This window comes from Schistocerca americana, chromosome 4 (genome assembly GCF_021461395.2).
Source record: "Schistocerca americana isolate TAMUIC-IGC-003095 chromosome 4, iqSchAmer2.1, whole genome shotgun sequence".
NCBI classification, from domain to species: Eukaryota; Metazoa; Arthropoda; class Insecta; order Orthoptera; family Acrididae; genus Schistocerca; species Schistocerca americana.
The window spans coordinates 240,761,740-240,785,536 of NC_060122.1; the positions used below are offsets into that span (position 1 = coordinate 240,761,740).

The 23,797-nt window shown below is 41.5% G+C and overlaps 1 protein-coding gene across 1 annotated transcript in view; it reads right to left on the reverse strand.

The window, feature by feature from the left end:
- The window catches only part of LOC124613375 (solute carrier family 15 member 1-like), a 212,821-nt gene that overhangs the window by 23,498 nt on the left and 165,526 nt on the right, over positions 1-23,797 (reverse strand). The window contains exons 11-13 of the mRNA XM_047142076.1: positions 21,638-21,862; positions 10,697-10,794; positions 2,741-2,878 (exon numbers count right to left, since the gene is read on the reverse strand). Coding sequence (XP_046998032.1) covers positions 2,741-2,878; positions 10,697-10,794; positions 21,638-21,862 — 461 coding nt within the window. The remainder of the gene's footprint in view (positions 1-2,740; positions 2,879-10,696; positions 10,795-21,637; positions 21,863-23,797) is intronic.

The following is a 23,797-nucleotide window of genomic DNA, read 5'->3' on the forward strand; positions in this document are numbered from 1 at the left end:
GGTCTGCAATCACTGACAGTGGCGACACGCGGGTCCGACGTATACTAACGGACCGCGACCGATTTAAAGGCTACCACCTAGCAAGTGTGGTGTCTGGCGGTGACACCACATCTACAACAACAGTTGGCGAAGTTGACATTTCGTCAGAAAGGAACTCTAGGAATTTCGCAGATTGAGAAAGAAGTAGCAGATGAAATATTAGCGTTTCTGCAAAATGCGTCAGTGGAATGTGTGGTGTCGCATACCCCCGACTGTGCAGAAAATGTGCATGAGTAGTACACTGATGACGATATGTGTTTAACAAGTGAAAGTGATGTTGAAACAGGTGTACAACCATGTAGTTCATCATTGTTGTCGGACAGGGAGCCACAAATCCCGTCTCAAGTGAAACGTAGCAAAGGACAATCGTTGTCCAAGAAGCGTGTGCAAAGCGTAATTACGTACATGGAAGATCATCCACAGCCAAGCACAAAAAAATTATGAACGCATTTCGACTAAGTCCGCAGCATTGTGACCCTGTAGTGCTAAGAAATGCTAAGGATATTCAAGGGAGGATAAGGCGCACTTGTTACAAAAACTGGTGTTTCCGCGTTTCAAGCACGCTCGGTACAATATACAGGGCGAGCATCATAGTGACCTACTACTTTATGCACATCAAACTGCTCGCGACACGGATTACAGTGATTGCTAGGGAAGCAGTGGATGGTTGCAAAACTTCAAACAGTGCTACAGAATTGGAAGACGTAAGATGACGAAATTTCAAACAAAGCGTCAACTTGACGACGCACAGCATATTGTGGAATCAGCCCAAAAATTTGTAGATGAGATAAACAAACTTATCCCATCGTTCAATAAGGAACTCGTTTTCAACTCCGGCGAATCGATATTTGAAGAGGAAATGCAAAAGAAAGGAACGCTGGAAATTAGAGGTACCAAGAGAGTTGTGTCAAGATCACTTAACATTAATGCCTTAACGCATTCGCACACAATTATGCCGATTGATAACCTGGATGGTAGATTGGCTGGAAATTTATTCATTGTGCTGCGAGAAGTTGTAGGTGCTCTGCCCCCTACGATTCTTTCTCGTGTACGTGATGTTGCAAGGGCAGTAGGTAATATTTCGTCCTAGCAACAAAGAGTGAGAAAATGGGCGTAAGAGAACTACAACTATGGTATGGGCACTGCTTTTGGCCAATATCTAGTCAAGATAACTAGCTTTTTCTTGATTCCTGGTCTGCATATCAAAATAATATTCATTTAGATCAAACTATCCCTCCTGAAAAGTGCAATTCATACCACCTGGAACTACTGGACAAATTGAGCCTCTGGTTTTTTTTTTTTCGTGCGTATAAAACATGTTATTTCACTATCTGCAGCTACACCTGAAAGGATAGCCAGTTTCATGACAAGCTCCGCGCCAGACTGCATGCCATCACATTCCATCAGTTCTCATCACCCCTTTACAACTATATGATTCTATATGCAGTCCTTAAGAGTGGATACCTAGATGAACGTCCTTCAAGGTTTGTAGCTCCGAAGGAGTTCGCCTTTGATCTGGATGCTGCGAAACTTATTGATCACTGTGACACGCCATTTTTCAGTCGTTATTCGTTGTGTAAGTTAATGATTTGTTTTGAACAATTTTTGAGGTCGACGGTGCCCATTTTGTGAAGTGTAACACATGGCTTACATCCCATAGAAGGTTGATCTCTGTACCTCCCGGACACTCATTTTCTGTTGACCTCCTGATGCACATGGTGAGTCATTAGCAGCTAATATATTTCCTGTCATAACTGCTAAAACAACGCTCTCAAATGAGTCTTACTAAAAATTGAACTTGCTACCTCGCACCTAAGGGTTCCTTGTGAGTTACAAGGCTTACTGCTAAAATTAGTACTTAGACGGTTGTTGATTTTTCTGACAACCCTTCATGACTCGGTCACTACACTTTATTTTACAAACGTTTCAAGATTTACTAAACATGTGTTCATAAACTTAGGATTTTAAATAGATACAAATTCTTTAAGTCTAAACGAACTCTCTCCGCAGTAGGTCAGATAATGCCCTACGCGGTCCTGGACCCTAACGCATGTTATCAAGGAAGTAGTGCAACAGTTATTCTGCGTCACACGAAATCCCTTCATAGTGGCCCAATTGTTACAAGTTGTGATAAGCAGATTAACTGTCTTCTGTTTCTTTTCCTGTCAACTGCGGACGCATGAACAAGTGCACACACACACACACACACACACACACACACACACACACACATACACACACACACACATCGATAGAAATTCCTTAAAAAATTAGTTTCCTTATATAGTAAGTAATTCTTTTATACTACATGGAGTATTCAGTATACGGCTCTCGGGTCTGCTATCGGGTCACGTTTTGTAACTTTCACAATCTTTCTCCGTGGCAACGGTTCGAGGTCGTCAGTTACTGTTAGCAACTACCAACTTTTAGTAACCAGAAGCTACCACCTCATGACGACGAACCGTTGTCTCGCAGAAATATTATGAACGTTACAAAACATGTTCCGGCGGTAGAACCGACAACCTTACAATGAAAGGATCCGTCGAGAAAGCCTCAAGAGTCACAACAGGGAGTATTTATTAACGCCGAATAATTCGTTTCCATCTGTTACGTACCAGCTACAGATGTCATGAAATCAATTAATCTATTCTAGAAAAAACATGGGTATCACACATCGTTACACACGACTGTGAATACATACCTGCCGTCTTCAATACTTGCTGATACTGAAGCATTTGTGTGGTCGTCTTCTGATTTAATGCTAACTGTCAGTCCTACTTCGTCTCCCTTTTTGAATGTGATTGTATGGGGAAGGGAGTCATAAAATAAGTACAGTATTCTGAAAGAAAAAAGACAAAGAATTTTTCGTATCACATACAATATCATAAAACACTGACATTTTCTGAAAGTAAAAATGAGGACCCTCACTGGAGTAGAATTTTGATTGAAATTTTAAAAGATTAAATTCCCACCCGCCTAGTTAGTTTGTTTACAGTTAGACAGCTACATTCATGCGGGCGATTTCATATACAACACAGTAAAGATCTCACAACTGTGCGGGCAATTTGATATACAACACAGTATAGATTTCACAATTGTACTACGAAAAGGTGATATAGGCTAATTGTACAACATAATTGAAAAATGACAACGAACTAAAAGAAATGAAATAAAAACAATTTATCGCCAGAAAAGGAACCTTCACAACTAGCCTCTATAAAAATAAACAGCAGTTGTCTTTACTTAATACGTCTATAGCGAACCGTAGGCCTACCTGTGTGTGTCACTATGCATTTCAAGTTTCCGGTATTTCCTTGTTATATTGCAGATCTAGAGCTTCCGTATCACGGGTCGATTAGTCACATCAATTGTGTCAGTGACAGTACAACATTCGTGACGGGAAGCAGGTTTTCCTGTTCATTTCTCTTTATTACATACGCCGAGAAAATACATTCTAGTAGGGTACTTTCCCGTCTTACTCCGATTTGAAGATGTTTATCTGTGTGAAAGTGTTCATAGTCTCAGTTCAGGAATTTATGGCTGTGTTGAGAATGTGCAGCTCAGTCGCTGTTTTATTTTTCTATCCGTGGAGTCTACATAATGCACTCGAGACGAATAGTTTTCTCGTGTGGCTTATGAAAGACAATTCGCTGATCTCTTGCTATAAGTTTCATGTTCTATACTGTCGTCCATACACCATGTTCTGTAGATCTCATGACGAAGAAGAATCATTGGAAACATGGAACGAGTCAAGGCACGTATTAATTGAGAAAATCGCCTATAGAAAACGACCGCTAGAAATCTGTGTTAACAGGTAACTTATCAGTCACCTGTAATATTTGTGTATGCTTAAACAGCTGTAGATGACAAACTAGTTAACGTAAAATCAAGTGTTTTGTCAAAAGCTGCTCGTTTTTGTCTGTATGGTCTGCAACAAAGTGTATTGCAGGTTATCCTGTTCACCAAGATATAAAATTTCGTATCCCTAGTAATCAGGTAATTTGTAGAAAAAAGGTTAATGAGATAAGCGTTTAGTTATTACTAAAGTTTGGAGGCCGCCCAGTTTTTTGTCTTATGGCCGCGAATACGTTCTCAGTTATCTAGTATCATAATGTACAACTCCATTTATTTTTGTTCATTTACAACAACAGGCTCCATTAGAATATTTGCAATACTACACGACTGGCCATTAAAATTGCTACACCAAGAAGAAATGCAGATAATAAACGGGTATCCATTGGACAGATATATTATACTAGAACTGACATGTGATTACATTTTCACGCAATTTGGGTGCATAGATCCTGGGAAATCAGTACCCAGAACAACCACCTCTGGAAGTAATAACGGCCTTGATACGCCTGGGCATTGAGTCAAACAGAGCTTGGATGATGTGTACAGGTACAGCTGCCCATGCAGCTTCAGCACGATACCACAGTTCATCAAGAGTAATGACTGGCGTATTGTGACGAACCAGTTGCTCGGCCACCATTGAACAGACGTTTTCAATTGGTGACAGATCTGGAGAATGTGCTGGTCAGGGCAGCAGTCGAACATTTTCTGTATCCAGAAAGGCCCGTACAGGACCTGCAACATGCGGCCGTGCATTATCCTGCTGAAATGTAGGGTTTCACAGGGATCGAATGAAGGGTAGAGCCACGGGTCGTAACACATCTGAAATGAAACGTCCACTGTTCAAAGTGCCGTCAATGCGAACGAGAGGTGACCGAGACGTGTAACCAATGGAAACCCATACCATCACGCCGTGTGATACGCCAGTATGGCGATGACGAATACACGCTTCCAATGTGCGTTCACCACGATATCGCCAAACACGGATGCGACCATCATGATGCTGTAAACAGAACCTGGATTCATCCGAAAAAATGACGTTTTGCCACTGGTGCACCCAGGTTCGTCGTTGAGCACACCATCGCAGGCACTCCTGTCTGTGATGCAGCGTCAAGGGTAACCGCAGCCACGGTTTCCGAGCTGATAGTCCATGCTGCTGCAAACGTCGTCGAACTGTTCGTGCAGATGGTTGTTGTCTTGCAAACGTCCCCATCTGTTGACTCAGGGATCGAGACGTGGCTGCACGATCCGTTACAGCCATGCGGATAACATGCCTGTCATCTCGACTGCTAGTGATACGAGGCCGTTGGGATCCAGCATGGCGTTCCGTATTACCCTCCCGAACCCACCAATTCCATATTCTACTAACAGTCATTGGATCTCGACCAACGCGAGCAGCAATGACGCGATACGATAAACGGCAATTGTTATAGGCTACAATCCGATCTTTATCAAAGTCGGAAACGTGATGGTACGCATTTCTCCTCCTTACACGAGACATCTCAACGACGTTTCACCAGGCAACGCCGGTCAACTGCTGTTTGTGTATGAGAAATCGGTTGGAAACTTCCCTCATGTCAGCACGTTGTAGGTGTCGCCACCGGCGCCAACCTTGTGTGAAAGCTAATCATTTGCATATCACAGCATCTTCTACCTGTCGGTTAAATTTCGCGTCTGTAGTATGTCATCTTCGTGGTGTAGCAATTTTAATGGCCAGTAGTGTACATATATGTATTTGTGTGTGTGGTGTGTGTGTGTGTGTGTGTGTGTGTGTGTGTGTGTGTGTGTGTGTGTGTGTAGTTCAATGTTTGTGTTGTACGACGATGAGAGAAGGGAGAGGGTGAATCTCGGTGCCGGGACACTGCCTGCTCCTCGCGAATAGCACCGAGGGGCCCGCCAAGCTTAACGTACGGATTACTATCAGCGGTGTCACATGCCCTCAGTTCATGAGACACTGCGAAGAAGTTCGGTGTCTAAACCAGGATACTGGCGTAAAGTCTGGTGATCAGGAACTTTAGGCCACCACCTCTCTTCCCCTCGCTGGCCAAATATTGGCACCGAAACTTTTTTCCACCACCAGGATTAGAACCAGTTTACGCCTGGGTCGAGCACCCCAAGCATGCGTTGGCGACCTTTTTTTAATATTTCATTTTGTTCGTTATTGTCTGTTGCATTTATTCGGAGCGAACGTTCCATGACACCCGTTCAAGTTCATCGTTGATCTATTCACTCGGTTTCTTTTTTATTATAAAGGTTACCTAACCTTTTGAACGAACACGCTGAGCCACCGTGCCAGCTTTCTCGTGTCTTTATTATATTGTGGCTCCGGATATCTACATTAGGCCTACATGAAATGTATCTGCAGTTGCGAATATGAACAACCATCAGCGGTGGAAGGGCATGACGACAATGTGCCGGACCAGGACTCGAACCCGAATTTCCCGCTTTACATGCGCGATCGCCTTAACCGCTTTGGCTATCCCTGCACTACTCACGGCTAGACCTAAATTTCCATACGACGTAGTTCCTGCGCCACAACGTGTACTCGTACACACATTAAATAATTCCCGTATATTCGCTGCCTGGTATCGGCGGATAAATACGATATTGCAGTGATCGTGTTGTTGAGAAGAGCGATGCAAGAACAACAACAACTTCAACAAAAAGTTTCCTGGTAGGTCTACGTAGAAATTTGTTGTTGTTGTGGCTTCAGTCCGAAGACTGCTTTGATGCAATCCTCTATGCTATTCCATACAGCGCAAGTATCTTCATTTCTGTATAGCTACTGCAAACCACACCCATTAGAACCTGTTTACTGTAGTGGCTTCTTGGACTCCCTCTACAATTTTTTCTACCCACAGTTCCCTTCAACACTAAATTAATTACTCCTTGGCTCAGTATGTGTCCTAGCAATCTATCCTTGCTTTTAGTCAAGTTGTATCTTTCTTTTTCATCTCGATTATTAATCATCAGATAGGTGGAAAGCGTACATTGAAGGCCTCTTTGAAGGGGAAGATTTGTCGGCGTGACAGAAGAAGGAACAGGAGACGGCATAGAAGAGATAGGGGATCCAGTATTGCAGTCAGAATTTAAAAGAGCTTTGGAAAACGTAAGATCAAATAAGGCAGAAGGTACAGATAACATTCCATCGGAATTTCTAAAATCAATGGGGAAAATGGCTACAAAACGACTATTGCATTTCTTTTTTATTATAGAGGGTACCTAACCTTTTGACCGAATGTATGAGTCTGGCGATATACCATCTGACTTTAGGAAAAACATCATCCACACAATTTCCAATATTTCAAGAGCTGATAATTATCACACAGTCAATTTAACAGCTCATGCATCCAAGATACTAACAAGAATAGTGGACATATTGATGGAAATGAAAATTGAGGATGTGTTAGATGTCGATCAGTTTAGTTTTAGGAAAGGTAAAGCCATCAGAGAGGCAGTTGTGGCGTTGAATTTGATAATGGAAGCAAGTCCTAAAAAAATGATGACATGTTCATAGGATTTGTCGGCCTGGTAAAAGCGTTTGACAACGCCAAATAGTGCAAAATGTTCGAAATTCTGAGAAAAATAAGGGTAAGCTATAGGGAAAAAAGGGTAATATACAATATGTACAAGAACCACGAGGGAACAAGAAGAGTGGAAGACCAAGAACGAAATGTTCCGATTAAAAAGGGACTAGGAGAGAGATGTAGTCTTTGGCCCCCACCGTTCAATCTATACACCGAAGAAGCAATGACATAAATAAAAGTTCAAGAGTGAAATTAAAATTCATGGTGAAAGGATATCAATGGCAAGATACACTGATGCCATTGCAATGCTCAGTGAAAGTGAAGAAGAATTACAGGATCTGCTGAATGGAATGAACAGACTAATGAATACAGAATATGGATTAACGGCAAATCGAAGCAAGACGAAAGTAACAAGAAGTAACAGAAATGAGAACAGCGAGAAACTTAACATCAGGATTGGTGATCACGTAGTAGGTGAAGTTAAGGATCAAACATAGGTCTTAATTTGAGGAAGAAACTTCTGAGATTGTACGTTTGGAGCACAACATTGTATGTTTGTGAAACACGGACTGCGGGAAAACCAGGAAAGGAGTAAACTATTTTGAGATGTGGTGCTACAGAAGAATCTCGAAAATTAGGTGGACTGATAAGGCAAAGAATTAGGAGGTTCTCCACAGGATCGGCGAGGAAATGAATATATAGAAAAACTGATAAGAAGGAAGACAGAATGGTAGGACATGTGTTAAGACGTCACGGAGTAGCTTCCATGGTACTAGAGGGAGCTGTAGAGGGTAAAAGCTGTAGAGGAAAACAGGGATTGGAATACATCCAGCAAATAATTGAGGACCTAGGTTACAGTACTACTCTGCGATGAAAAGGTTGGGACAGGAGAGGAATTCGTGGCGGGCCACATCAAACCAGTCACAAGGCTGACGACTCGAAAAACTTCAAAGAGTGTGTGAGTCAGCGCATGCTAGTTCATCTCAAAGATGCTGAAGGGTCTTTACGACGTGTCTTTAAGGATGTCTCTCCAGCAAAACGCACTGGACAGGAATATTATCTCATGTAGAAAAGATCAGAATCTATACTGAACGTACTGAAGCATTCTATCTTCTAAAATAATTCTCAAACAACAGCTTTTATTTTCTACGGTCTGAAAATAGTGCATTCTCTGATATGACGTATGTATGTGATAACTGTCTGCAGTATGTAGTTTACTGAATCAACTTCAAAATAAAATTCGTAGCAGACGATTGGCTGCATCAAGCAGTAATACACATGTAAATCACTGTATTCATCTGAAGATGATAGCGCAAACCCTCGGAACGTGTCGTGGACGTTAAGAAAAAATGTGACTGCTGCAGATAACTGTTTTGTTTTATGAAAATAGTGGGTCGATTGAAAGCAGACAAATCATTTGCACACCTGTAAGTGACTTCGCATGATCTATGGCGATGAGCGGTTCTAATACTTCCTAAGGGCTTGTAGCCTATGTCGCACGGGCTGAGTTAAGAGTGCCATCTGGGGACTTCTACCTACAAACTGTTACACTGAACACAAAACCATTAGTAAAATCTGTTTTAAAATCTTGAAACCGTTTTACTCTTGGTCCAGTTACCAAGTGCGCTTTTTGCATTTATTCTATAAAGTTTGGTGCTTATGTTATTAAAATGACAATTTTTAGTGGGAGTAGAAATACAGCAAACCACGAGTAGCGTTGTCTGTTCCACCGTTAAAATGTAAAGGCCCTGCTGTTCATAATGTTAAACTTTCACAATTCAGTGTAGTTTCAGCTTCTTGTTGTAATCTGTTTTATTGTACTGCAGTGATGACGTAGCCAGATCATTTACTAAAAAGAAGCCTCATCGACTGTATTGTCGATAATTCAAAAATTCCGTGGTATAACAGCACCAGAAAGATGCAAAAATTCCTGGAATTGTAGCCTGGTAACCAAGAAGAAAAGCAACTCCTGTATGTACGGAGGTTTCAAACTGAAGCTGTTGAATTTGCTTTAATTACAGTATTCATACAATGTATGTTTTCAAGGCTGAGAGGCCGTTTCAATATAACTATAAAACTATTCTCTGACGAATCGCCTCCGAATGCGAGAGACACCCTCAGAAGTAAACGGCAATTCCGCATGGTTGTGAGGAGTATACACAAAAAAAGTGTTAACAATTTATTTGTGGACCACACAGATGAAAATCACGAAATAAAATTCATCGAGACTGGTGTTTGAGCAGAGACAACACATTATAGTGCGCGTATGAATAAAAAGGCCATAGAGATTGTAAATACCATAATGTTAATAAGAAACAAGAGGAACTTAAACGAAATATTGGTGTCTAATTTCTGCCAACAAAATGTCGATTGACTACTTTCAATCGAGAACGAGGAAGTCAGCCAGAGGTAATCAAACACCGGTGGTGGACTCTATTCAGTTTATAATTTAGAGGACACCTGGAGCTCTTGCAGTTGCTGTTTTGTCTACATAGATGTTTTCCGCAGTCGGAGACTAAACCCCAGGGAACTATTTTATCCGAGGTGTTCATAAAAACTTTCTCTGATTAATAAAAGAAACTATGCTACACATAATTATGCGGTTTGTTGGCAAATGGTAGCTTCTCATGAAGTTTTTTATGGATACACTTCTACATCCGCTCCACTTCTTTCACGTAAAACTTCTAGGTGTTATTCAGTTTCTCTTCATGGCAAAATTCTGAGTTTGCACGTTAGGAACTTATGAAATGAACTCTGTACACCACAAAAAGGTCAAGACAGGTTATGTCTGGTGAACATGGCAGCCATGACACTGGACCATCTCTAGTGATCCATCCGTCTGGAACTGTTTCGTACAAGAAATGGCGAACAAATAACTGCCATTGTGTGTGGTGCACCATCCTGTTGAAAAATTAGCCGTCGTTGAAATTCCTGTGATACAGTTGTCAGAGCACATATAGAGGTATATTAGGTTGATTTTGAGTTGTAATAGTTGCGTTTGGGTCCTGACATTGTCTGCGAGAATCACAGTTTTTGAAAAGCTCTTTGGTAGGCCGCTTATTCAGGTCGTGAAGGTAGAGAACTTCTCATTAAGACTCCAGCAGTTCTTTCATAAGGTATAGTACTTTGCCATGTTCGCAGCAAATCAGCGGTGCAGAAGCTGTTGTACCTCTAGTCAGTGTTATGTTTTCTGTATGTATGAGCAAGCGATACGAAATAACTTATGGAAAATAGTGTACGTAAATAGTAATATGTAAAATTTAATTGGGCTTTCTTACCGAAGCATTGGATCACCTTCCTGTGACTTCTCTACTTGATCGTTTCTGAAGGGGCCCTCAAGTTCACCTCCAACTTGTCCAATTACATATGATGTGGCCTAAAAAAGTATATTACAGCTATTAATAATGTGCCATCACCAGGAATGTGTTGCATTTCGCACATAAATTGTATGTTACTAATATTTATTTATTATTAAAAACAAATCATCGAATTTGTGAAACAGATTGGTACAGCGGATCGTTACACGATCGATTTTACTTTAAGAAATTAGAATGAGACAGAAGAACACCAGTAATTATTCAAGTTTCGAAAAAAGTTATGGAAGGAGGAAGCATGATCAAAATTTCTATGTCCTGATGAAAACAAGGCCATGAGCGCTTTCTAAACAAGTGATAGGTGCCTTAAATCTTCAGTGTGTTCAGTGGACAAGCGCACTTCAGAAACTAAGAGGCTTTACTTACAGAAAAGAACAGAAACTGATTTTTTCAAACAGCTGATAAACTGCTTCAAGCTATACAAATAAAGTGAAATAGCTAATACACAAGAATCTAGATTAACACTCGCTGATCAGATATTTTGATTCTTAACAACTAGAGCTGTAAGCCAGTTAATCTGACTGTGAAATGCAGTCGATCATCAGATGATTCGCGAAGATTGCCACTGATGAAACGATCTCGATACACAGGGCACGCCATTTCAACATTATTCAGAGCATATCTCCATCCCAGTCATCAGACTTCGTTATATTGGCAGCTTCCAATGTGTTTTTTTCTGCATTAGCAGTCACGTGGAGATTCAATTTTTGTTCTGTATCATAGACCACGTTTCGATAAATTACACACCAACTTAAATGTTCCCAGTAGGAGAAGAGGTGAAGGGAAACGTTTTGAGAAGATCAGTTAATGTGTGGTTGATTGTAATGAGTGCTTAGCAGTGTAATGCTATGTTTGCGATGCTTCAGAAGGGTCTGAAGAGAGCGAAGCCCAGTACCGATGCGTTACCCGCAACTTTCGGAAACATTTCAACGAACGTTACCAGCACAGTGATCGTAGGCACATCCACAAAGAGCCTTAGTTTTCACAACAAGGTATTAAATTCAGACTTGCTACCATAGGGCCGATGGCTATGAATATCTACGCTTTAGAATTCTGCTACACGAAGGCGATGCATGACTGATTTGGCCAGGAAAACTGAAGTCTTGTGTCTGTTTAAAGCGTCAAACGTTATTACTCTTACTATTGCTAGCGGGAAACGTCACAGTAGAACACATTTCGCTCCTTGCTACAAGGTGAAGTACCTTCGAATGTTCTGACCAGAAAATTAAATGACTAAGTAAGAGTTTGTTTAATCTAGAACTAATTCATTTTGTTAGAATTTGGTATAATCTATCGTGGACAGCAACAACAGCGTAACCGGAGAGAGACAGCTTCTCCCTCCAGCCCATTTTCCCTGCATAAAAAAATGGTATTTGCAAACTGAACTTGCATCCTAGCTCGGCACACAGGCGGACATATCGGTTCGGTATCAGTTTAAAGAAAGCCAGATTGTGTAATGGATACTGACTACTAGTAGGTGTAGCCAGAAACATGTGTTGTGAAACCTCAAAACTATTTCGCCCTTCGCCGCGAAGCTAATTATTATGAGATACTGTATATACCCCTCCCTCCCCCGCTGACCAAGCACAAGCCTGAGTAGGCCATTGGACAACGGTAACCGATACACACGACTAACGGAATAAGGTATAATTAAATACTTGTCATGGTTGTCATTATATTTTAAATGTCAAATGCTGTCAGCTTCTGTGTAAACGATTTTGAACTGATTAACATTAAATCAGTTCAAAGTCGTTTACACAGAAGTATATACTGAATATATAGCATATCAGCAAATTTGCATATGGAAAAATCCGATTGAGAGGTAGATGAGTTGTTACCTGTATTTACCTCAACAGCTTGTCTGTTACTGTTTCCTAAAGCTCAGAGCGAGTGACAATAACAATATTTGCAATGCTGTATCGTGTAATTTCATTTTCAAAATAACTTCGACTATTTCGAATGTGTTTCCTCATTTTGCAAAATCACCGTTCAGATCACTGTTTACAGGTGACTACCCACGGCTGCATTCATTGCCTTGCGCGTCGGCGGTAAATTTTTTTGCGTTGACAATCATTCCACCCTAACTTTCTGTCTTGAAAAGTAAAGTAACACGATGGGAAAGAGCGAAAGTGCATGTCCCCAGAGAGAGCTGCCGCTGCGTATACACTTTCTGATCAAAAGTTTCCGGACACCCGTATATAATGCGGAATTAACACCAATACGTGCCACGAGAGGTGGACGCGAGAGTATACGATGAAGCAGGGAATAGCGCGATGTGTGTAGAGAAGCAATAGCAGCGGAGTGGTCAACAGAGCCCAGTGACATCTCACATACACTAATCACCGATGTCACCTGAGTAACAAATCTAATAGGGACCTGTTAAGCCTATCCAGTGTAGTCCAGATGAACTGTTGGTGATGTGATTGTGAAGCGGAAACGCGAAAGAATAAACACAGCTAAACCAAGGTCACGTGCAGAGACCATTGAGCATTGCGGAGAGTAGTTGTAAAAAATCGTGTGAAATCGGCGGAACGAATCATTCGTGACTACTGCTACACCGGAGCCAAGGTAGCCCCTGAGGGCCGGCAACCCACGTAACACCACAGAGGAGGAGGTTGTCTATGCCCAAAGGCGTGCCCAAAAGCACCATGATAGACACCGGCTATTTACACACAAGATAATGGAAACAGCCATTCCGAGCACTATTCCCTGCAGGGGGGAGCTCGAGCCACGGCCTGCAGGAAGTATCAGTACGCCGAAATCTGATTGGCTGGAGACAGCTACACTACTGGCCATTAAATTTGCTACACCACGAAGATGACGTGCTACAGACGCGAAATTTAACCGACAGAAAGGAGATGCTGTGATATGCAAATGATTAGCTTTTCAGAGTATTCACACAAGGTTGGCGCCGGTGGTGACACCTATAACGTGCTGACTTGAGGAAGGTTTCCAACCGATTTTTCATACACAAACAGCGGTTGACCGGCGTTGCCTGGTGAAACATTGTTGTGATGCCTCGTGTAAAGAGGAGAAATGCGTACCGTCACGTTTCCGACTTTCATAAAGGTCGGATTGTAGCCTATCGCAATTGCCGTTTATCGTATCGCGTCATTGCTGCTCGCGTTGGTCGAGATCCAATGACTGTTAGCAGAATATGGAATTGATGGGTTCGGGAGGGTAATACGGAACGCCATGCTGGATCCCAACGGCCTCGTATCACTAGCAGTCGAGATGACAAGCATGTTATCCGCATGGCTGTAACGGATCGTGCAGCCACGTCTCGATCCCTGAGTCACCAGATGCGGACGTTTGCAAGACAACAACCATCTGCACGAACAGTTCGACGACGTTTGCAGCAGCATGGACTATCAACTCGGAGACCATGGCTGCGGTTACCCTTGACGCTGCATCACAGACAGGAGCGCCTGCGATGGTGTACTCAACGACGAATCCGGGTGCACGAATGGCAAAACGTCATTTTTTCGGATGAATCCAGGTTCTGTTTACAGCATGATGATGGTCGCATCCGTGTTTGGCGACATCACGGTGAACGCACATTGGAAGCGTGTATTCGTCATCGCCATACTGGCGTATCACCGGCGTGATGGTATGGGGTGCCATTGGTTACACGTCTCGGTCACCTCTTGTTTACAATGACGGCACTCTGAACAGTGGACGTTACATTTCAGATATGTTACAACCCGTGACTCTACCCTTCATTCGATCCCTGCGAAACCCTACATTTCAGCAGGATAATGCACGACCGCATGTTGCAAGTCTTGTGTGGGCCTTTCTGGATACAGAAAATGTTCGACTGCTGCCCTGGCCAGCACATTCTCCAGATCTGTCACCAATTGAAAACATGTGGTCAATGGTGGCCGAGCAACTGGCTCGTCACGGTACGCCAGTCACTACTCTTGATGAACTGTGGTATTGTGTAGAAACTGCATGGGCAGCTGTACCTGTGCACGCCATCCAAGCTCTGTTTGACTCAATGCCCAGGCGTATCAAGGCCGTTATTACGGCCAGAGGTGGTTGTTATGGATACTGATTTCTTAGGATCTATGCACCCAAATTGCGTGAAAATGTAATCACATGTCAGTTCTAGTATAATATATTTGTCCAATGAATACCTATTTATCATCTGCATTTCTTCTTGGTGTAGCAATTTTAATGGCCAGTAGTGTATTTAGGGGCTAGAACCAGGCCCGAAGTTCAGTTCATGCCGGATCCGACCTCGTGTACGGCAACCGTCGAAGATTACGCCTTCGTCTCGGAATTGGACTGTTACTAGTGTGTGAGTGTGTTACCACGAACCTTTGTGGAAAATAAGAAGTTAACTTTTGTTTGCCACAATTAGGAGACTTTTTTCGTTCCTGTTTCCTTTCGTTTGTATGTTAGTCATAAACCTTGTGAACCTACATCAATAAAAGTTGTATTGTGAAAAATTGCGAATTGTCAGTTACAACAACTTCAAAACCGCTACGAACAGTCCAGCTAGCCCAATGATTGTGCCTAGAGAATTAAAAAGAATGGGATACAATGGTCGAGCAACTCCTCACAGGCTACACATTTATGTAGTCATTGCCCAGCCACGCTGAGGTGATGTAAAGAGCGACGCCAGCGGACACTGGATGACTGGAAATGAGAGATCTGGAGTAATGAATCACGGTACAGCCTGTGGCAGTCCGATGGAACGATTTGAGATTGGCGAATGCCTGGAGAACGTTATGTCACTTGTAGTGCTAAACGTGAAGTACAAAGGGGGTGGCGTTACGCTACCAGAGTGTATTTCGTGGTAAATGTGTAGTCCCCTTATTGCGCTTAGGAAAAAATTACATGGAGAAAGATGAGAACACATCTTACAGCATTGTGTACTGGGTAAAATAGAAGAACAATTCAGACGTGATAACTGTATGAACATGATAATGATATTTATTTATTTAAGTTGATCTGATTAAGGCCATCACTTCATTATCTCTTCATTACATAAAAAACAACAATTTTAGTATGACAAATAGTATTAAAATGATTTGAGTGTCCATAGTGACATTGCGAGGAAATGATACTGACTATGAACTAAGAAAGTCAATACTGATAATACTTGTAACAGTGCTACTGCCGCCGCTAATAGTGATAACAATAATAATTATGTTAATGACAATAATAATGGCAGTTATAACAATAATGATAGTGTCAGATGTAAACAGAACTTATAGGTTTACAGAATAGATGTTTTCTCATATAGCGAATTCTGAGAAAAGGAATTTGAGGAGACTGCACCAGCTAACAATAATGGAAAGTGAAGAAGATACGGTTGGAAAAAAGGATTTGCAAGGATAACGAGTATGTACAGGGCAATGGCAGTCATTCTTATTGCTTCATTAGATATGACATTAACTGTCTTTTCAGGTTGGAGATGTTATTCAATTCTCTAATTTAATGTGAGAGAATATTCTAGAGTCGGGTTCCCCCTACTGAGAAGGACTTTGAGAAAGTGGCTCAACCACGGAGTGGGATAGAAATGAATTTGCTGTGATGGGAACCGTGGTTTCTGCCACGTTGTTCAGACAAGAGTATTAACATCGAGGAGAGATATTGGGGATAGCGTACAGTTATAAAACTTAAGAGAAGATAGAGGATATGGAAATCTTCCACATGTCTGCATGCACCCATGATAGCTATGCTTATGATGGTGAACTACGATCAAAGAGTCAAACATCACAGATGTAACTAACAAAGGCGTTCATAACCAGTTCCAGGCGAAATGAGCTTTCCTGAGAAAGGCGATGCAGGATAACAACTCTGTGACCAATAATTGACAGCATAAGTGTCTGTACAAGTTTCTTTTTCCGGTCAAGAGGGAAGAACCTTTTATGTTTTTGTGCGGCATGGGAGATGCTGATGCTGACTTGCACATTGCAGTTACATGCTCAGTCCAGTTTGCCATAAACAACACCTGTGAGGCCACGGTTTGGGGGCAGTAAAATTTCTTTAAAGTACTGGCCCGCCCAGAGAACCATCCTGAATCCAGTGAAACACTTTGGGATGAGTTAGAACGCGATTTGGCTCCGGACCCCAGCGTCAAATATCAATCCAGTCTCTGGACTCGGCTCCTGAAGAAGAATGGGATGTCATTCCACCACAGCGATTCAGACATTTCACAGAAATTTTCCCTTCCGGAGTTTAAGCCGTCATAAAGGTGAAGAGTAGACACATCTCATGTTTACTTCCACTAATAGATGTCCAAATACTTCTGATCAGATAGTGTGCTTCCTGTCTGACTAACAGGTACACTCGATCATGGGCGACCATTTGACGTGATTCTGCGACTGGATGCGAGCATTTTTCCCTTGCTGCTTCCCTGTGACTGTTATTTTATGGTCGGAGAACTTAGTTTCACGTGTTTTAACATGTCTCTAACGAAGAGAAAATAGTGACCAAACATTTTTGACAGAGCTATATTTGCAGGTTGCAACAGGTATATTTCCATCATTAAGAGCTTGGTCGGTGATAGAGACAGGAGTGAAAATTGTAAGGGAATAAATACTTTCCCTCTCCCCACGAACCATGGACCTTGCCGTAGGCGGGAAGGCTTGCGTGCCTCAGCGATACAGATAGCCGTACCGTAGGTGCAACCACAACGGAGGGGTATCTGTTGAGAGGCCAGACAAACGTGTGGTTCCTGAAGACTGGCAGCAGCCTTTTCAGTAGTTGCAGGGGCAACTGTCTCAATGATTGACTGATCTGGCCTTGTAACACTAACCAAAACGGCCTTGCTATGCTGCTACTGCGAACGGCTGAAAGCAAGGGAAAACTACAGCCGTAATTTTTCCCAACGGCATACAACATTACTGTATGGTTCACTGATGATGGCGTCCTCCTGGGTAAAATATTTCGGAGGTAAAATAGTCCCCCATTCGGATCTCCGGGCGGGGGAGGACGTCGTTATCAGGAGAAAGAAAACTGGCACTATATGGATCGGAGCGTGGAGTGTCAGATCCTTTAATCGAGCTGGTAGGTTAGAAAATTTAAAAAGGGAAATGGATAGGTTTAAGTTAGATGTAGTGGGAATTAGTGAAATTCGGTGGCAGGAAAAACAAGACTTCTGGTCAGGTGCATACAGGATTATAAATACAAAATCAAATAGGGGTAATGCAGGAGTAGGTTTAATAATGAATAAAATATAGGAGCGCGGGTCAGCTGCTACAGACAGCATAGTGAATGCATTATTCTGACCAAGATAGACACGTAGCCTACGCCTACCACAGTAGTACAAGTTTATATGCCAACTAGCTCCGCAGATGACGAAGAGATTGATGAAATGTGTGACGAGTTAAAAGAAATTATTCAGATAGTGAAGGCAGACGAAAATTTAATAGACATGGGTGACTGGAATTCGATAGTAGGAAAAGGAAAAGAAGGAAACGTAGTTGGTGAATATGGAATGGGGGTAAGAAATGAAAGAGGAAGCCACCTGGTAGAATCTTGCACAGAGCATAACTTAATCATGGCTAGTATTTGGTTCAAGAATCATGAAAAAAGGATGTGTACATGGAAGAGGTCTGGAGATACTGGAAGGCTTCAGATAGATTATATAGTGGTAAGGCAGAGATTTAGGAACCAGGTTTTAAATTGTAAGACATTTCCAGGGGCAGATGTGGATTCTGACCATAATCTGTTAGTTATGAACTGTAGATTAAAACTGAAGAAAATAAAAAAAGGTGGGAATTTAAGGAGATGGGACCTGGACAAAATGACAGAACCAGAGATTGTAGAGAGTTTCAGGAAGAGCATCAGTGGACTGAAGACCACAACACAACAAATACTTTGAATACAGGATATGTAATACATACAAGAATATTAAGTAAAAGAGTACAAGAAACCACAGTTGTTTTTTTATTACTAGAAGAAGAAAACAAATTTATAAGGGAACGATCCCAGACAGACGCCACTCTCACGGTTGAACAGATAGCAGAAAAAAGAAGGAAGTATAACCTTGAAAATCATATTGCTTTCATTGATTACGAAAAATCATTCGACCGAGTCACTAGCGAACATTTATAGGAAATCACGACTCAGGAGATATCAGAGTCACTTAATTAAAGTACTAAAATATATGTGCACGGTCCAGTGCATAATTGTGGCCATCGCTCATGTTCGATGACAATGTGCAGTAACCACTCACAGGTGGCAGATGGCAGCACTGTCAGTGGCTGGTAAATAAAGTCTGTAGTTTGGATGTCAAGGTCGAATGTGCTGCAAATGGTCAAGTACCCCTTGTCGACCGTGTCTTGGATGTGCTTTCATATGTTGTTGTAAATATTGTGCGCTCCACGCTGTTTGCTGCATCTAACTGCATGCTGAGTAGTTGTCTGTTTAACAAGTCATCATTATTTTGTTTTACAGACATAGTTTTTCTGCTTTGTGCTTTACGTGTTTTGCTGTGCGAGTGGGTGAACTTATTTTCACTTTTATATTATTCGGAATTATACCTTCGTGTTAACATCAACAAAAGCAAAACGAGGATAATGGAATGTAGTCGAATTACGTCGGGTGATGCTGAGGGAATTAGATTAGGAAATGAGACACTTAAAGTAGGAAAGGAGTTTTGCTATTTGGGGAGCAAAATAACTGATGATGGTCGAAGAAGAGAGGATATAAAATGTAGACTGGCAATGGCAAGAAAAGCGTTTCTGAAGAAGAGAAATTTGTTAACATCGAGTATTGATTTAAGTGTCAGGAAGTTGTTTCTGAAAGTATTTGTATGGAGTGTAGCCATGTATGGAAGTGAAACATGGACGATAAATAGATTGGACAAGAAGAGAATAGAAGCTTTCGAAATGTGGTGCTACAGAAGAATGCTGAAGATTAGATGGGTAGATCACACAACTAATGAGGAAGTATTGAATAGGATTGGGGAGAAGAGAAGTTTGTGGCACAACTTGACCAGAAGAAGGGATCGGTTGTTAGGACATGTTCTGAGGCATCAAGGGATAACCAATCTAGTATTGGAGGGCAGCGTGGAGGGTAAAAATTGTAGAGGGAGACCAAGAGATGAATACACTAAGCAGATTCAGAAGGATGTAGGTTGCAGTAGGTACTGGGAGATGAAGAACCCTGCACAGGATAGAGTATCATGGAGAGCTGCATCAAACCAGTCTCAGGACTGAAGACCACAACAACACCTTCGTGTTGACAGTGCTTGCTGAATCTGATATGAGCAACTATTTTAGAACTTTCATTTAATGGATTTTGTACTTGTATATAGCTTTCAGTGCCTGACTTGGTGCTAATAATTAGTCAGTGGAGCACTTCGATATGTTGCTCTACTTTTCCAATTGAACACCTATTTGGAAGAATAGAGCAAAACTTCAAAGAAGAGGGAATAAAATGAATCTTTCACAAAAGCTGCAGGTTTATTCACATTATAGAAAATATGGAGATAAAACATTAAAAGAAAAACTTGAAAGTGATTTTCCAGATGACTCGACAATAAAATTAAATAAAAATAGTAACACATAGAACTAAGCAATATAGAAAATAGATATAAGCAAATTATGATCCAGACTGTTAAGATAAATACCCTCTGTAAAAAAGCATATCATACTTTTTGAAAAACTAACATTTCTCTGTTGACTATGTCTAAAAACATCTTTGGAACTGTTTGTTTATGCAAGGTCATTGTACTCGATATATAGACCCTACTGCGCATAGAAAATCGTGTACCATATATGTGTGAGAATCTGCATAAAATTGACCTAAGAAAATGTAAGTCCAATTTCTTCCAAATTTCGCCGATAATTATACATAAAGATCAACTCAACTAAAATAGCGCATTTTTTGAAGTCAGAAGAACAAAGCAGAACCACACACTTCAAAAACATTAAAAAACTGGCATAGTACGCAAAGAAAAAATAACTTGAAAACGGAAATCATTTTCCAGAACGTGTCGTGTAAAATGTAAATAAAAGAAAATCTTGAGTGGTTGCAGAAAAATTATTTATGAACAAACCCATTGTTTTCACAGTTGCAGGCTTTCACAAACCATTTCTACTGGATCAAATCAGCTCTAAAGTTTTGTTTTGTAAGAAATTCGGTTAATTTAATATGTAACTGAAAAAAAAATATTTTTTGGAATACAGGCGAATGTACTGCTAAAATATTAATACGTCCTTACTAAATTTCAACACGTTAATTGCACATTACATAGGTCATTTAAATATTTTTTAACAAAATTATGTGGAATGAGTCAGTTTACAGGATATTTCTACATGTAGTTTCAGCAGTGGTTGCATGCTGCCCATTTACAGGTACCGGTACCTGAATTGCATACTGGCCTAAATTTAACATTAATAAACATATTATTTTCAATCCTGCTCTTGTCACTACATTTAAAGCTAAAGTTTTTTACTTATTTTTTTGTACAGGCTATCAGATTTTAAGAAAAATTTGACTATGGAGTAGAAGGAATTATCCAGAACAACTGATTTTAGGTTAGGTTTGAAACTTGATTTTGTTTCTTTCAGATATTGTATTACATGGTAAATGATAAAAAAAAATAGATCCATATTGATCTCCTTTCTGAGCCACTGACAGCTTTAATAATGAGTACCAAAACATCATTTATTCTTTTAGTGTTGCAGGTACAGACATTATTCTTCTCAAACTGTGATGGATTTCTTTAGCGAACGTATAACTGCGAAGCTGCAGTTAAAATGTATAACTCGTTCAAGGGATTGTATCGAAGCACAAGGTTGTAAGTTCGGCCACACTGATTTCTTAATTTCTATTCTATCATGACACTAAAATGGGCACAAGGAATTCAGAATGATAGCTTACCTGGTTTTCATACACAGTAATACTGCCATTAACCGGTTCACTACGATAAGAAAGTGTGACGTCGTATATGCTCTCTCCATGAACTCCCAAATGCAGTTCTTCCCAGGTGCCGTGAGCTGCTATATTCCTGGAGCCATAACCAGTAGTAACATCGACGGCTTGGTCCAGAGTATTGAAAATCCTTACCTGGCCTTCACCAGCCTTTGGTACTACAGCGTAAGTCGGCTAAAACAGAATAAATTTAGGCTTGTAAATTCACATTCGCTGCAGTTTTAGCGTAACATCAAACCGCTTAAGATGGTCTGTTTACGTCATATTCGCCATATTCTAGAAATAATTTGTTTTCACAAGTGGTATGCTGCAGACGACTGTGCTTCAACACACGCCAAACATTAAAAATCTTTCGACTTGTAGCCTATATATGTCGTAGTCTCTAATCTGGCAACTTCATTAAGATAAATGGAATCCAAATTATCTGAGCACGTTTTTTACTACTCTCGTACAAACCATCATCCACAACTCTTCGCACATATCTAAGTGAGAAATACACTGACGGAAAAAAAGAATCGCACCACCAAGAAGGAGTTGTACGACCTAAAAGAAAGTTGGTAGGCGTGTTTCTGCATCTGAAAGATGACGTCTATTCAAATTTCGCGCCAGAGTGGCGTTAGTAGCGCCACTATGAGGATTCAAATCAGGTTTGCTTTAAATACACTTTGTAACGGTTGTGAGCGTTAGTTACCTTTGAGACTGTAAGTGGTGTGTTGTTAGTCAAGAACGCCTTTAAGGCTACAAAGACGCCATTATCAACACTTCACAGAGTTTCAACGAGGTCGTGTAATGGGGTTACAAGGAGCTGCATATCCCTTCTGTGATGCTGCAGAAACACTTGGTAGGAATGTAGCCACTGTAGCCGATTGGTGGCATCGATGGTCACGACGATGTTCGGTCGCAAGAAGACGAGGATACGTACGGCCACGAGTCACTACCAAGAGGGAAGACCATCGTGTTCGGCGGTTGACTCTGGCGCATCGTCTGCAGCTGCAACTGCAGTCTGAGCAGCAGATGGCACCACAGTGACACAACGAGCTGTTAGAAATCGTTTACTTCAAGGACAGCTGTGAGCCAGACGCCGTGTAGTGTGCATTCAACTGATCTCAAAACACCGCCATTTGCAACTTCAGTAGTCTCAAGCGAGAGCTCATTGGGGGGCAGGATGGAGGTCTGTTGTGTTTTCTGATGAAAACTAGTTCTGCCTCGGTGCCAGTGATGGCAAGTTAAGGGCCCGCAACCAACATGTCTGCGTGCTAGACACGGTAGGCCTACACCTGTAGTTATGGTCTGAGGTGCGATTTTATGTGACAGCTGGAGCACTCTCATGGTTATTCTACGTACCATGACTGCAAATTTGTACGTTACTCTGGTGATTCGACCTATTGCGCTGCCATTCATTAATACGAGGCGTGTTTTTTAAGTAAGGTCCGTTTTGTTGTAGACACTAGTAGTTCGCGCGCATACCGCAACGAGCGCGTGTGTTGTGTACCGGCATGCCTCGGGAACAACTGTGCTTAGTTTCAGCTCTGTAACTAACCTGTACAGTTCTGATCTGTGCTTTCAAAATGTTTAAGACTGTCAACTCGCCCGCCACGTGTGAGGTTCGCTCAGTGATACGGTTTTTGTCACCAAGGAACCTGTCTGCTGCAGAAATTCATCGACAGATTTGCGATACTGTTACGAGTGAAAGCGAAGTGCGTAAGTGGATACGAGAATTCAAAAATGCCCACGTCAACGTCCATGATGAGGACCGCTCCGGTCGCCCTTCTTTGATTACAGACGATTTGGTGGCTTCAGTTGAAGCGAGGATTCGTGAGAACAAGCGCTTCACAATAACAGGTCTCTCATACGAATTTCCTGACGTGTCGAGATCAGTGCTTTACAACACTGTTTCTGAACACCTGAAGTTTAGGAAACTGTGCTCCCGTTGGGTCCCAAAACTCCTAACAGAGGACCACGAAAACCAAAGATTTGTGTGTGCAATGAAGTTCTTGACTCGTTATCACGAAGAAGGTGATGGCTTCTTGAGTCCGGCCGTAAATGGAGACGAAACATGGGTTTCGCGTATCACGCCAGAATCGAAGCAACAGAGCTTGGAATGGAGAC